The 12,515-nt window shown below is 40.7% G+C and overlaps 1 protein-coding gene across 1 annotated transcript in view; it reads right to left on the minus strand.

Annotated features, from left to right (window-relative positions):
* gbe1b (glucan (1,4-alpha-), branching enzyme 1b) overlaps nucleotides 1-12,515 on the minus strand; it is an 89,428-nt gene that overhangs the window by 16,899 nt on the left and 60,014 nt on the right. Inside the window, exons 13-14 of the mRNA XM_030399161.1 lie at nucleotides 12,020-12,204; nucleotides 5,968-6,098 (exon numbers count right to left, since the gene is read on the minus strand). Coding sequence (XP_030255021.1) covers nucleotides 5,968-6,098; nucleotides 12,020-12,204 — 316 coding nt within the window. The remainder of the gene's footprint in view (nucleotides 1-5,967; nucleotides 6,099-12,019; nucleotides 12,205-12,515) is intronic.

Here is a 12,515-nt window from a genome sequence, read left to right on the forward strand (position 1 = left end):
CCATATAAGTTTGAATCTTAATACTTCCTGAATTCCAATCAAAATGTATCATGTTTTTTTTGACAGCGCATTAACGGAGAAAATTACAGGTTGTACATTTAACATGTATGAGTGAGAAAATGCCTGAAACTAATGTTACAGCATGTTGTCTTCAATCTGTAATTTGTTTGAACTTTTTCCTTGCCCCACACTGATGCAAGCATGTTTTAGCTGCAAATCGCTCCAGAGCATGATTTGTTCTCTTACTCTGATTTTATTTATCTGTTGGAGAAAGACGAGACTTGGCCGAGCTTTTTTGACAGTGTGTTTGTGTTCTGATGTTCCATCTGAGGCAAAGATTGCCAGAAATTGACACTGTTGATAGATATGGGGTTTTGTGTTGCGATTTATGGGATTATGTCAATAATTAGTTTAGAAGTTTGGATTGTGATGACCTGCAGATTATAGTCTATGTATCGTATAACGTGTCTGTGGTAGTGTGTCCTTTATCACCCATAAGAATTTGGCTTTGTGCCTTAAAAGGAACCATCAGACCCTCCCTAAGCGTGTGATATCACAACTATAACTGTCTCCAGCATGGCCATGGTTGCAAAAACACCTGCAGAACTGATGTGGAAACATCGCAGGTGTGGCCTGCTCAGGCCTGTGAGAGTTGACCAATCAGAGCAGACTGTGCTTTTTCGGTGGGGGGGAAGACCCTAAAGAGACAAGGCACAACAACAGAACATTCAGACGCTGTTTTTTTAACTTTAAAGCATGATAACATTTTCCAATAAAAGTACCCTGAAAACGAGCATAATCTTGATTATACCATCATAATCGAGAGAACTGAACTTTAACAAACTACAAAAATAAGACTCAAGTTACAATAAACTGGATTGCTCGTTGAATGCTTGAAATAAAAGCAGCTCCTCTATTTGTCACAACAAAATGTCTAATCATAGATTAAGCCTCTGGATTGATGAGGATGCTTGTGCGTGATATCTGGTAGAGTTACAACTCGCACAGAAAAGTAATGCAGTTTTGTTTATGTAATCCATCCTGATGTATCTTACAGCACACTGTGGTAAAATAAGAAAAATTAGATGAATATTTTCCTTTTTTCAGAAACCTCATGTGGTAGATTTGAGATAATATCAGGGTAAATTACTGCTAGATTTGCAAGACAGTGTATATTTCACTCTAAAAATTGTGGTTAGTTAGTGTCACGGCACCTGCAGTTGAATTATTCCAAACGGCACTCGAGGAACGGCTCAGACAGAAAAGGAGAATGATGACCTGACACAATCTCCACTGAATATTGGCACAGTGTAAATCAAAGACCAATCTGCTCCGACAGGTACAGCTTTCACGACAGGATCCAACTGGGATTTCAAATACTCTAACCAACCAGATAAAGGCCGGTGCCTAAAGAATGTGTCCACCCCGAGTCGGAGGAAAATAATAAAAAAAACAAAAAAAAACACTGATGGTTTGAGTGCCTGTCGAAAAGCTGACGTTGACTGCATTTTAATGGCTAACATTTTGGGAGAGGTACTTTGCTTCACTTTCTCTCCTGTTCCTCGTGGAAAGAAAAAAAAAACACATTCAAAAGAGGACAAGGAGAGGCAAAAGAAACGCTTGTCTGAAAAAGAGGCCAAACAGTCAATGTGTAGCCAACTAAGGACTAGTATTGAAAGATGATGGCTACATAGAGTTGAGTTGTTATTTATCTTTGTAAAGACAGCAGACTTTTATATTTTACCCCAGATGATAAAAACCACAGCGGTGGTTTAGCTGCAACACATCTGAACAGCATCGACTAAAAAAAACTTTTTTTGTTTTGGTTTGTATTTATTCTAAGTTTGTATAAATAATGACACACACTGAAACATCATGCAGAACCCTAAGCATTTTCACAAAGTGCCGCCTCTCAACATCTTGCTCATGTTTCCAGTTTTGTAGGAACAGGCTTTTAGAAATACCCCCCCATCTGTAAGGAATTATGAGGGCATGTATAATAATTCATATTGATAAACAAAGATAAACTATTACAGGTTGTAAGTAAATTAAAATACCAGTGTATCAACAGAAGAACTGAAACTGATTGTTTCACTATGCAAGGAGATGTTAAAGTGCCTTTAGTCAGTAAGCGGTGAAATACACTTCACATTAGATGACTGAACATTTAGTAACCAATTACAACAATGGCCGATTAATACACTGACACATACACTGACACATACTCCATAAAAGTCAGCACTAAGCTTGCTTGCTATGTAATTGTTCTGCTTGTGTGCAATGTCATATTGTATGTGTTGTATAGTCATCAGTACTGGTTTGACTATTCTCAACAACTGTCTGTCATCTTAAAACTGCACTGGTTTATTCTGTATTATGTGCTGTCTCTCATGTGTTTTATTAATTTGCACTGTCGCTTCTTAAAGAAACTAACACGATGCTTTCTGATGCACTGTATCATCAGTCAGAAACCATTAAAGATGTGACTCATGGATGCCCTTGACTATTTATAAAACAGAGGTTGACTTATGCGGCTAATAATACTTTATGACTACCGGTTCTTATCTAAACTGTACTCAGACAAAACTCAACACCCAACTGTATTCAGGACCATTAGTTTGCTATAATAGTACAATGCATTGGCGATGACAGCATACTATGAGTCCTGAATACAGTTGATATTCAAGTTGTGTATAGGTCGTCATAATGTATTATCAGACTAATCATTCAACCTATAGCAAGGGCATCGAAGATACTTGCATGTAAAAAATTCAAGTCCCATCTATTGTACATTATGATTGTTGATACAGTGCATCAGAAAGCATTACGTCTCGTTTATGTGTGTAGTCAAAAATTATAAACGCATCACTATAATACACAACAAATGTCCTTCCTCTGCACTGTAGATGTGGCCTTCATAGAAAGTGTTACCAGTTTTATTTTAACAAGCAAACTAAAAATCCACCTGAAGATCCATCGAGACCAACACGCACCCATCCAGCATGTGACAGAGGGCAGCGGGAGGCAGTTTCATGGTTTTTTCGTTAGCGAGGGACACCCTTTTGATATAATACGGCACTTGCCGTATTGCCGAAGGAAATAACAGCCTGTGTTGGATCCATTTTCTGTGGTGAGCTGTATGGCCGGCTATTATTCCAGATACAGCGTTGGTGTGGGGCTCCGCCGTGACATGGCTGACCCTCACACAGGTGGAAGAAAGTTTAAGTATATGACAGCTGAGTGTAATGAAAAAGCACTTTTGGACTCTTTGAGCTTGTCTTGTTTACCTCCTCTGCCTCTGAGTGGCACTTTCATCTGTCTTCTCCCCTAATTGGATCCTCTGCACACATTCCCATCGGAGGATCTGCATCTCCTCGTACACACGACGCATTTACCTTCCTCACACACACAGCACATTTGCCTTTATGTGTTTACTGCTTCTCTGTATAATGACAGCCGGAGCTTTGCCCTCACATTTATTTGCATTTTCTCTCAACCCACCCGGTATCTGAGGCCTCTCCTTAAACATCAAAAGAAGCACCAGGAGGAAGAGATGTGGTTCCATCTAAATGAAAATAAACCCTCAAAAACGGTGTTACAGACACTGCGGCAAGGCTATTAGTGGCGCGCCCAGGATTCACCCCATCAAGGCAGAGCCGAAAACACGAGGCAGAGCGCACAATTACTGCACATCAAACAAGCTTACAATTAACGCATGATATTAGGAGATTAGGGGTTACTTGTGTATGTTTTTTAATCATCAAATAAACTTGATTATCGTTTTGTCTCACTGCTCACATACTGTTTAATGACATGTTCTGTTTTCAGTTTAAGATGATGACTAACATTTGCAATAAAGATTCTAAATGTTCTTATTGTATTGTTTTATATCCAGTGTCATAGGTTATATTATGACCTCAACATTTACGTAACAATATACGATATAATAATTGTCTTTAATACAATACAATCGTTGCAGTAAAACATATTGCTTATTAATATAATGGCATCAAAAGGATCATCCTTTATTAAAAACGTTGCTGTATTGTACCATTTTAATTCAAAAGAAGCATGAGCACATTGATCTAAATGAGACAAAAGAAATAATGTCAAAATCAAAGCAACAACTGCTGTTTCACAGCCTCATTGTCAGCCAATCCAATCATCATGATTTAAGATGGAACTGCTCATGGATAGTGATCTGAACTGCTGCCGTCCAGACAAAACTAACAAACTCTGTCTGCGTCTCGACTCACCATCAAATTATTTAAGTCATAGCTGAAGAAGCAACAAAGCTTCGTATCCATCCGGGAAGCTGCTGGCACGAGCTTCACTAGGCTCCAGAAGAGAGTGATGTCCATTATAATAAATACAAATCTGTCAGCTTTCTGTCCCCCTTCACATCCCTGATCATTAAGCCTGCTGTAATCACAACTGCGGGACTCATTAAATTCCTCTGTGCTGCTTGCTGGGAAGACAGACAGCCAATGCTGCTAAAGAGAGAGCTTTCTGAATCACTGGGCTCTGCTATTATTTCTCTCTAATAGCATAACAACATCACTATAAACAACTGACTCATATTCCTCTCAGCAGTGACTGCTGAAGTTACATCACAAAAGTCTTGGCCTCGGTGAGATCGCTGTCAATAAAACTGGGGGTTTGACAAATCAAATTTACTTTAAACAAGTCTGACACAAAGATTAGATCCCTGATCCACTGCTCAGTCCAGAGGAATGGATCATCTCAAAGGGGATTTTTCCGCCTCTTTAGTAACAAATATATTGGTACATTCATTTTGAACCATGTTCCCCTCTCAAACTCATATCACCAGTTAGGTATTAGCAGTTAGGATGATGGCTGAAGTTGCTCGACGATATCAAATCTTCACACAGTGAATAAGGTTAAAGGAACTCTGTGCAATACAGACTGCCAGGATATGCAGCCTATTGAATTATTGTACATAAATAGTACCTACTGTCTGATATTACATTTCAGATAAAAGCATATTATGCATTCAGTACTCATTACTGAGAAGTATACAATGCAGATGCAACTTACTGGGGGTGGAGGGCGGCCTCGCGACGGGGGCGGGACAGTATCGGGGGGGGGGGGGGGGGCATGCCAACACTGATCAAAAGATTGGATGCTGAACTAGACAGACTGAGCTGTGAACAGTATGTAGGTTCATATAAGTCATCAGTCGAGTCTTGTGATTGGTGTGCTGGCTGCGCCTCAGTGTGCCTTTAGTCTGATGGAGGTGACCTTTTACATGCTTGCAAAGTTGCTGCTTTCATTCACAACATAGCTATGCTGGCATTTTCCCTGAAATGTTACTAGGTCTTGAAATGGGAAATTGGTTGTATAGATTTCCCTGAATATCAGTCCCTGCTCTCATTCACTCAGACGCCCATGTAGGAAATGTTCCTGAACATTTCGGGGATAGACTGCATGTGTGAAAGGGGCTTAGGATGCAGCTGATCTGATGGGAATGTGGTCATTTACTCTAGAGAATCCTGTAATGAAGTGTTGGATAAGTGGAAATTTGGACTTTGGCAGTGCTAGATGAACAGTTACAGAAGCAGAGATGATAAGATTTATCCACTGGGGACCATTAATGTCTGTACTAAAAAGTTGGTCACATACTTTATCTCGATCTGGACCAAAGTGTTCCCCAAACGGTTCATATTCTCTCTGTGAGCTTAAAGAGTATTAATGTTCACATGGGTCGTGCAGTTCCAATTATTATATTTCTGTCTCCCTTCATCCCCGGCTCGGTTAAAATATCATCATTTAGTGATTAAAATAAATGAAATGAGTCATGTTGTTGCATAAAAGAGGTAACTAACAAAGACATCATTAGTCTGAGAGACAATGTTGGTGCCCACTGTGGCGTGTCGGAAGAAAGCCCATGTCTGAAGACTTACCGGAATTGAGCGGTGACACGACAGATGAGAGCAAAAAGGATACTTTCCTGGAACGTCTACAGCCACCCTGTAGCCCTGGAAGCTCTTAGTTGGGTGGAAGTTGAAGATAAAGAGCACATTTGCCCTGTCAAACACAATGACCTTGTCCCCTTCATGCTTGGCACTGACAAAGGCCTGGAGGGGAAGAAGAGGGAGAAAAAAAAAACCTAATAAAATATATCTTCATGAATAGTCATTACCTTTCTCATCTTGGATTTAGAGACTTATAATGAGGCACATTATATCAGTGGACTCCACATTTCCAAATAGGCTGAGAAACATTCCCACACCAAATTTCAGGTAGCACTCATCAGCAGAAAGCAGCAGCCCAGGGTAGTGCGATGCACACACTGTCAGCTTTAGACAGCTGCACATGATAAAGCCGCCACTCTCCTGCGGAGCGAGCTACTGTTAACGTGTCATTAGCAGAGATTATCAATGTCACCCAACCCCCTATTTTTAGTGCCTTGTTCCCCAAGCCAATTTCAGGGCAGCATATTCACGGCTGAATGAGAAGATAAGCACCCCTGCAACTGGACTGGCAGAGTGGATGGAGGTTAAGGAATGAGCTGACAGTCTGGAGTCTTTTAACAAGTCCATTTCTACATGAGAAGTCCACAAAGTTGGAGTAATGGAAAGCCCCTCTGGCTGGCTGTATCTGCTTCAGCATTGGAAAACAAATATATCCTGCAGCTGTGACCCCAACGAGCATATATACACCAAATTTATAAATAAGTTAATGCAAATGCGGCCAGTAGACTTGCTGATTATTGTAATATCATTGTGATTATATTCAGAGTGGGTTTCTGTCATCATCTAACTGTGATTTAAACTGTAAACTGTAAAATGCAAACATCGGCTCGCCTGATCTCAAAGCAACTTCTTCTAGTCGGACATTAGGTCCAAGAGCTTGTTAAGTTTCTGTTTCTGTCACAGCCTGCAGCATCATTCTGACCTGAAACAACAGTTTTGTGGGTGAAACTTAGCCTTGAGAGCATGAGTAAATCTCTATAGTAGCTCCATTTGTGACCTCAGTGCTCTGAATGAAAATATTTTTGTCAAACCACTGCTAAAATCCAATATTTCCACAAACTGCGACCCTCCTCTTCGCTCCCTCTCTTCACTGGGAGGTAAGTTAAGTCGGCTGCAGTGCAGCCAGCACAGTTTGTGGAAAAATTGGATTTAAACGTTAGTTTTGCCCCTGGAGCAAACATTTGTGTTTCCGGGGAGACAGAAGACATCGAAAATACATTTGGTGATGTAACCCACAGCTGGATATGAGGTCAAAAATAACATTTTGACTTTTCCCCTAAGGTTTGATGAGGGGATGCTATCGTATTTGACCAAACTGTTAATTTAAATCGAATGACTGCTATAGTAGAGTTAATCGTGTAATGCTAATAAAAATCGATACATTGATTCACACACAGCTTTTACTATTGCAAAGAAAGCTAGATTAAAAAAGAGTTTGCAGAGTTTGATACCATTTTCACATTGACTGGGAAAGTGGAGACTCTCTGTGCTCATTGAAAATAATATTCAATTTACACTAGTGCGATGTGGAAATGTGAAAGCTCCTCTAAACAAACTCTGGACTTCACAGTGAAGTAAGAGACATCTCCTGTGAAGTAGCTGAATGTTTTACCTGACACATATCTGCATAATCATTGATTTAATTTGAAAGCTTTTAACAAGATATTAGAACTTCTTTTGTTGTAAAACCATATCAGAAACACATTCTTAGTCAAACTGCAGTGTTTCATATCCATCTTGAAACACGTCTGGAGGGAAGTTATATTTCCAGCTGGTGAAAGAATCTCCTACTGTTAGGGATGGAAGGATAGACGATTTTATGCTGGACTGCGATTACGACACTCAGGATAAGTTCATCATAGTGAAATTCCATTATCGGGGGAATGAAAAATACTCACAAGAGTGATAATAATGTACAGTCCTATATTGATTTACTGATTTATTTTGAACCTTATGTTGAAGTCCACATCTTTCCAGTTGATCCAAAATCCGAAGCCTGTCATCATGGCTGAAGGTTTGCCTTACCCTGTGGAAATACTACGGATACACAACTTAAAAAAAGACTGGGAGATGAGCTTCGCACCATTTACGCATCTTCTGATTCCTTATTACCTTATTTAAGATGTTTATCACTGTATCACTGTTTCCCATCTGTGATGCAATCAAAATATTTATTTCTGCACAAAGTGTAAGCTAAAGTGATTATATGTTCAAAACCGTTTTAAGGGTTTTAAGCATATTTAAAGATTATCAGTTTAATTGTGACACGAGATGTTCACATTGTCCCATGCCTCCTTATGGGGAACTGTAATTTCCCCAGTAAAGTAAGGCTGGTGTAAGCAGAACTTACGTCATAGCGTGTTTACTAGTGTCTATTGGTTTATTTACATTTCATCACAGAGGGGGCGTGCAATTGATGCTATCTCTGCACTAACAGGCGCTTCGGTTCAGGTCCAGAGTCTGGTCTTTTGAAGGCTCAGAGCTGCACATCTTCAAAGAGGCGGGCACAAACCACACTTTCAAGCAACGTCCCTGCGTGTTTCCATTTCCGCTTAGTTCACTTACACCTGGGACAACAGGGAGCGCTGCCGACAGATCCTCTCCTGCCTCTCATTTTAACTACAAAACACGCTTGGATCCTCCCACCACACTGAAATATTGAACCAAGCCATAGAATATTCCCACTAAGCAAGATTACCTTGGCGATGTCATTGATAAGCTGCCCAGAGGATTCAGACTCATCTGGCAATTACAGCAGAATCTGGGAGCAGATATTGGCATTATCTGTGAGTGATGTTCGACAAAGTCTTCTTGTCAAATCCTATCAATCCCTGAAAAATACATTTGTGTCTCAGCGTCTCAGACCCCCTGGAACTGATTTATCATCTATGACTTCACTCTGGTCTGCAGACCACTGTCCAGATGTGGTCTGAGGACCAGGAAGCTGTCTGTCTGGGGTATGCGGGGTTAAACATTAATCCAAATACTATCAAAATTGCAATATGGCCAAATGGATTGCCCAAATCGAAGCTGTTCTGTGCAGTTTGCAGCGAGGAATTTTTCTACCACTGGAGTATTTCAAGCCTGAAATAAGACCTGAACGCAAAGCACTTAGCAGAAAGCCCTGAGATCAGACCGAACACGGCCCCTGATGCTACCGTGAGCAACGAGTCTCGACGACCCGCCCTCCAAACAGGCGTTTAAATGCACACTAACTGTGACAGATCATAAATGCAATTAATTTAGACTACTTAATCACAGAGCATGTAATTAATTAGATTATTTTTTTTTTTAATCGCTTTACAGCCCTGGTTTTTACATCGTTAAAAAAAAAGCACCCGCCATGGATACAGATGCTCTGAGCTTGGTTGATACGTGATTTCTCTTGATAGTGAACGCAGCTCCGCCTCCTGACGCCCCTCAGCACCGTGTGTGGAAAACAGTTGCGAAGTATTGTGTGAATGTACAATAATGCGTATGTGTCTATGTGTACTTACAATGTCAGCAGACTGTTAGCTAGACCAAACTAGCATATCCATCGAGTGTGCACTTAACAGGCTTAACAGGCTATTGTAAGGCTCATGGCTCATGACAGGCTGTAACATGGACATGTACATTATGAACATGAACACGAAAATGCTGGACTACGTTTCCGTCTCCGCCAGTGAGGGAGTAAGTGCACGCTCGACGGATTGACTAGTTTGGTCCAGCTACCGGAAGACACGGATGTCAACAAACAGGTAAGTAGCTGCTTGCACAAACACACTGTTTTAACTACTGTTTTATTCATTTTGAGTCATACACGCTACAGTGCTGTGTTGTAAGGCGTCTGCTGATGTTGCATAACTTTTGGTGTGAGATGTGGAGCATGTTAAGACGCTTAAAACACAGTGTAAAGTTCTTACCCCATGCTGTTAGCGTTCAATGCTAAATCTGCGTTCACGGAGCTCTGTAATGGTTGGACCAAATTTGTTCGTGTCTTCGGTACTGGCAAGTCAAGGGTAGCTTGAGCAATGAAGCTGCATGTTTAAATCGACCGAAGTTCTCCTTTAACATTTGGGAGAGTTTGGACCTGTCAGAATTTTAAAGCTTACTGTCTTTGGTCATCAAATGTAGAGTCAGATGATTCTAATTCACCTCGTTTCTCGAAACAGCTGCACAGCATTTTTTTTTTATTTCAAGGCAACAACTATGTTGCAAGGAGAAACAAAATTTTTTTTTTCTGTCTAATCATTATTATCATAATAAATATGTTCTCTAGAAATTCTGACAAGAATCTGTCAAAACCTTTCTATTATCACATAACTATTTGGCAGCGTAAAATTACAAAATAACTCTTTGTCATGTGTGAAAAAGAAGAAGAAAAAAAATCTGTTAAACCTCACACATGCACATCCTGTCTATCCTTCCCTATGAAGTACCTACTGTCATTATTTCTTTTTAATGGATAAGAACCCTTCAACAAAGTAAACTCTTGTTATCAGAGGTAAAAAGGCCCAATATTCAGGAATCATTCTCGTGGTGGATTGACTTACTATTCTCTACACATGCAAGCTGCCTTGAGATTTATATAGAACAGTAACTTCAAGGAAACGGCAAATACCAAACTGCCACTGTATAATCCAACAGAATCCTTTTAAACACGATTTGTGGTAACAAATCAAAGAAACGACACAACCACGATGTCTTGAGTATACAATGTAGAGCTGTCATCTACCACAGAAACAGCACCCAGTGTGTAGTGGGTCAGCACTGGTGCCAAATGTATGCGTCTTCCCTGCCAGTAGCATCCTCTGGGATCAGCATTTCCCCCCGTTCTCCCAAAAGGGAGCTCAGGAACCAGCCAGGCTGTGCTTTCCCTTTGCAATACCTCCAAAGCTCCGTTTCATCCAGTTGTCAAGAGTGTAAGAGGTTCCAGTTAGTCAGAATGTGCTTTTGATTGAAAGACCAATATACAGAAATGATCCTTGTGAACCAGACGTGACACTAATTACTCTCTCTGGTACAGTACATTTCCCTCCCTGCCCTGAGACGCAGGTCAGAGTGTAACGCAGCGAGGTGAAGTAGCTGTAATCTGACGACTGATTCCAGAGGATGTGAGGGAGGGTATTTTTTTTGTTTAATCAATTACAGAGACTCACTTCTAATCCCCGTCAATTTAGCCACACTCTTCATTTGCATTATCCCAATCCTTTGCTACCCCTCCAGAAGAAACCTTTTTTTTTTTTCCTCCCGTAGGCTTCAAATGCGGGCGAAGACAAAAGCTGCATTACAGTCAAATATGATTTTTACTGCTCACCTTGACGGCAGCCACAGAAACAGGACATGGTTATGGTGTATTCATCTCCACCTGCCTAAAAACTACAGGACTTCCACAGCCCATTCACTACAAATAAATCTTAGCATCTGTAAGGAAGGATATTTTTTTTCAGATATGTCGGGACACTTGCCAGCCACTGCAGTGGCAACAACACTGCATTTATTTGACGAGACCTGAGGACAGTTTCCAGCCGTGTCTGTGCAACTTAATGGTATATTTTTGATGAGGCGTCAGAACAGTTTCTTGCCATTTAATCTGAAACGTTGTGTTTTCCGATCCTTAACCAAGCATTTTGGTGCCTAAACTTGACCAGACCATAAGCATTGCATTAAGATGAAATTGAAAACTGAACTTTTGGAAAAGTGAAGTTGTTGCATAAAAGAAATACAAAGCATCACCATATCCTTGGTGACACTTTATATAGCCCAGTCAGCAGATTAATATCCATTAATCTGCTGACTGTTCAAACAGTCGAAATTCTAAAGGTGAGTAAAGATGGTGGCTCTAGAATACATTTACTCTTGAAATAAAAAAAAAAAAATCTTATATGAGCAAAAAAATTTACAAACACTAACCTGGGAAAGTTATACAATGTTCTGCGTGCGACTAAAACACGGTGCGGCGACATTATGTTTTCAAGAGATTTTGTCATTGAGAGTGTCTGCACAAAGCCTACTGTACAGTGAGTGTGTGATGTCCTTACAGGTGGGGCAGCCAGCCAGCCGTACTTGTCTTCGGTACGGTTCATGTCCCGGTCAAAGGCGTAGAGCTGATGGTAGCGGAGGTTATCTATATCCAGTAGGTTAAACTGCCGCCGGGCATAGTGGTAACTCTGATTGTTCCCCTCTCTGGGGAAATCCAGCCACTCAGGATGGCCAAACTCATTCCCTGCAACACAGAGAGTGTTATTAAAGAATGTACATAATGAAGGGGAAGGAGCACAGTATCTGTGAATTAGCATACTCTATCGCGCTGTGTTATACGAGCTCCTTCTTGGGTTTTGTGCAATTTTAACAAGATCGAAAATGACGGAGATCAAAGGGACCAGAGCCCGCGACCGTCTGCGACCTCCTCGTGACCCAGCAGAGGATAGTGTTTTTCAAATTAAAACACACACACACACACAACATTTTCCACAAACATTCCACCAACTATCTTGTGCCAACCTCCCCGCCACCCAGGAACAACACATGTGAAAA

The sequence above is a fragment of the Sparus aurata genome, chromosome 2, assembly GCF_900880675.1.
Source record: "Sparus aurata chromosome 2, fSpaAur1.1, whole genome shotgun sequence".
Classification (NCBI taxonomy): Eukaryota; Metazoa; Chordata; class Actinopteri; order Spariformes; family Sparidae; genus Sparus; species Sparus aurata.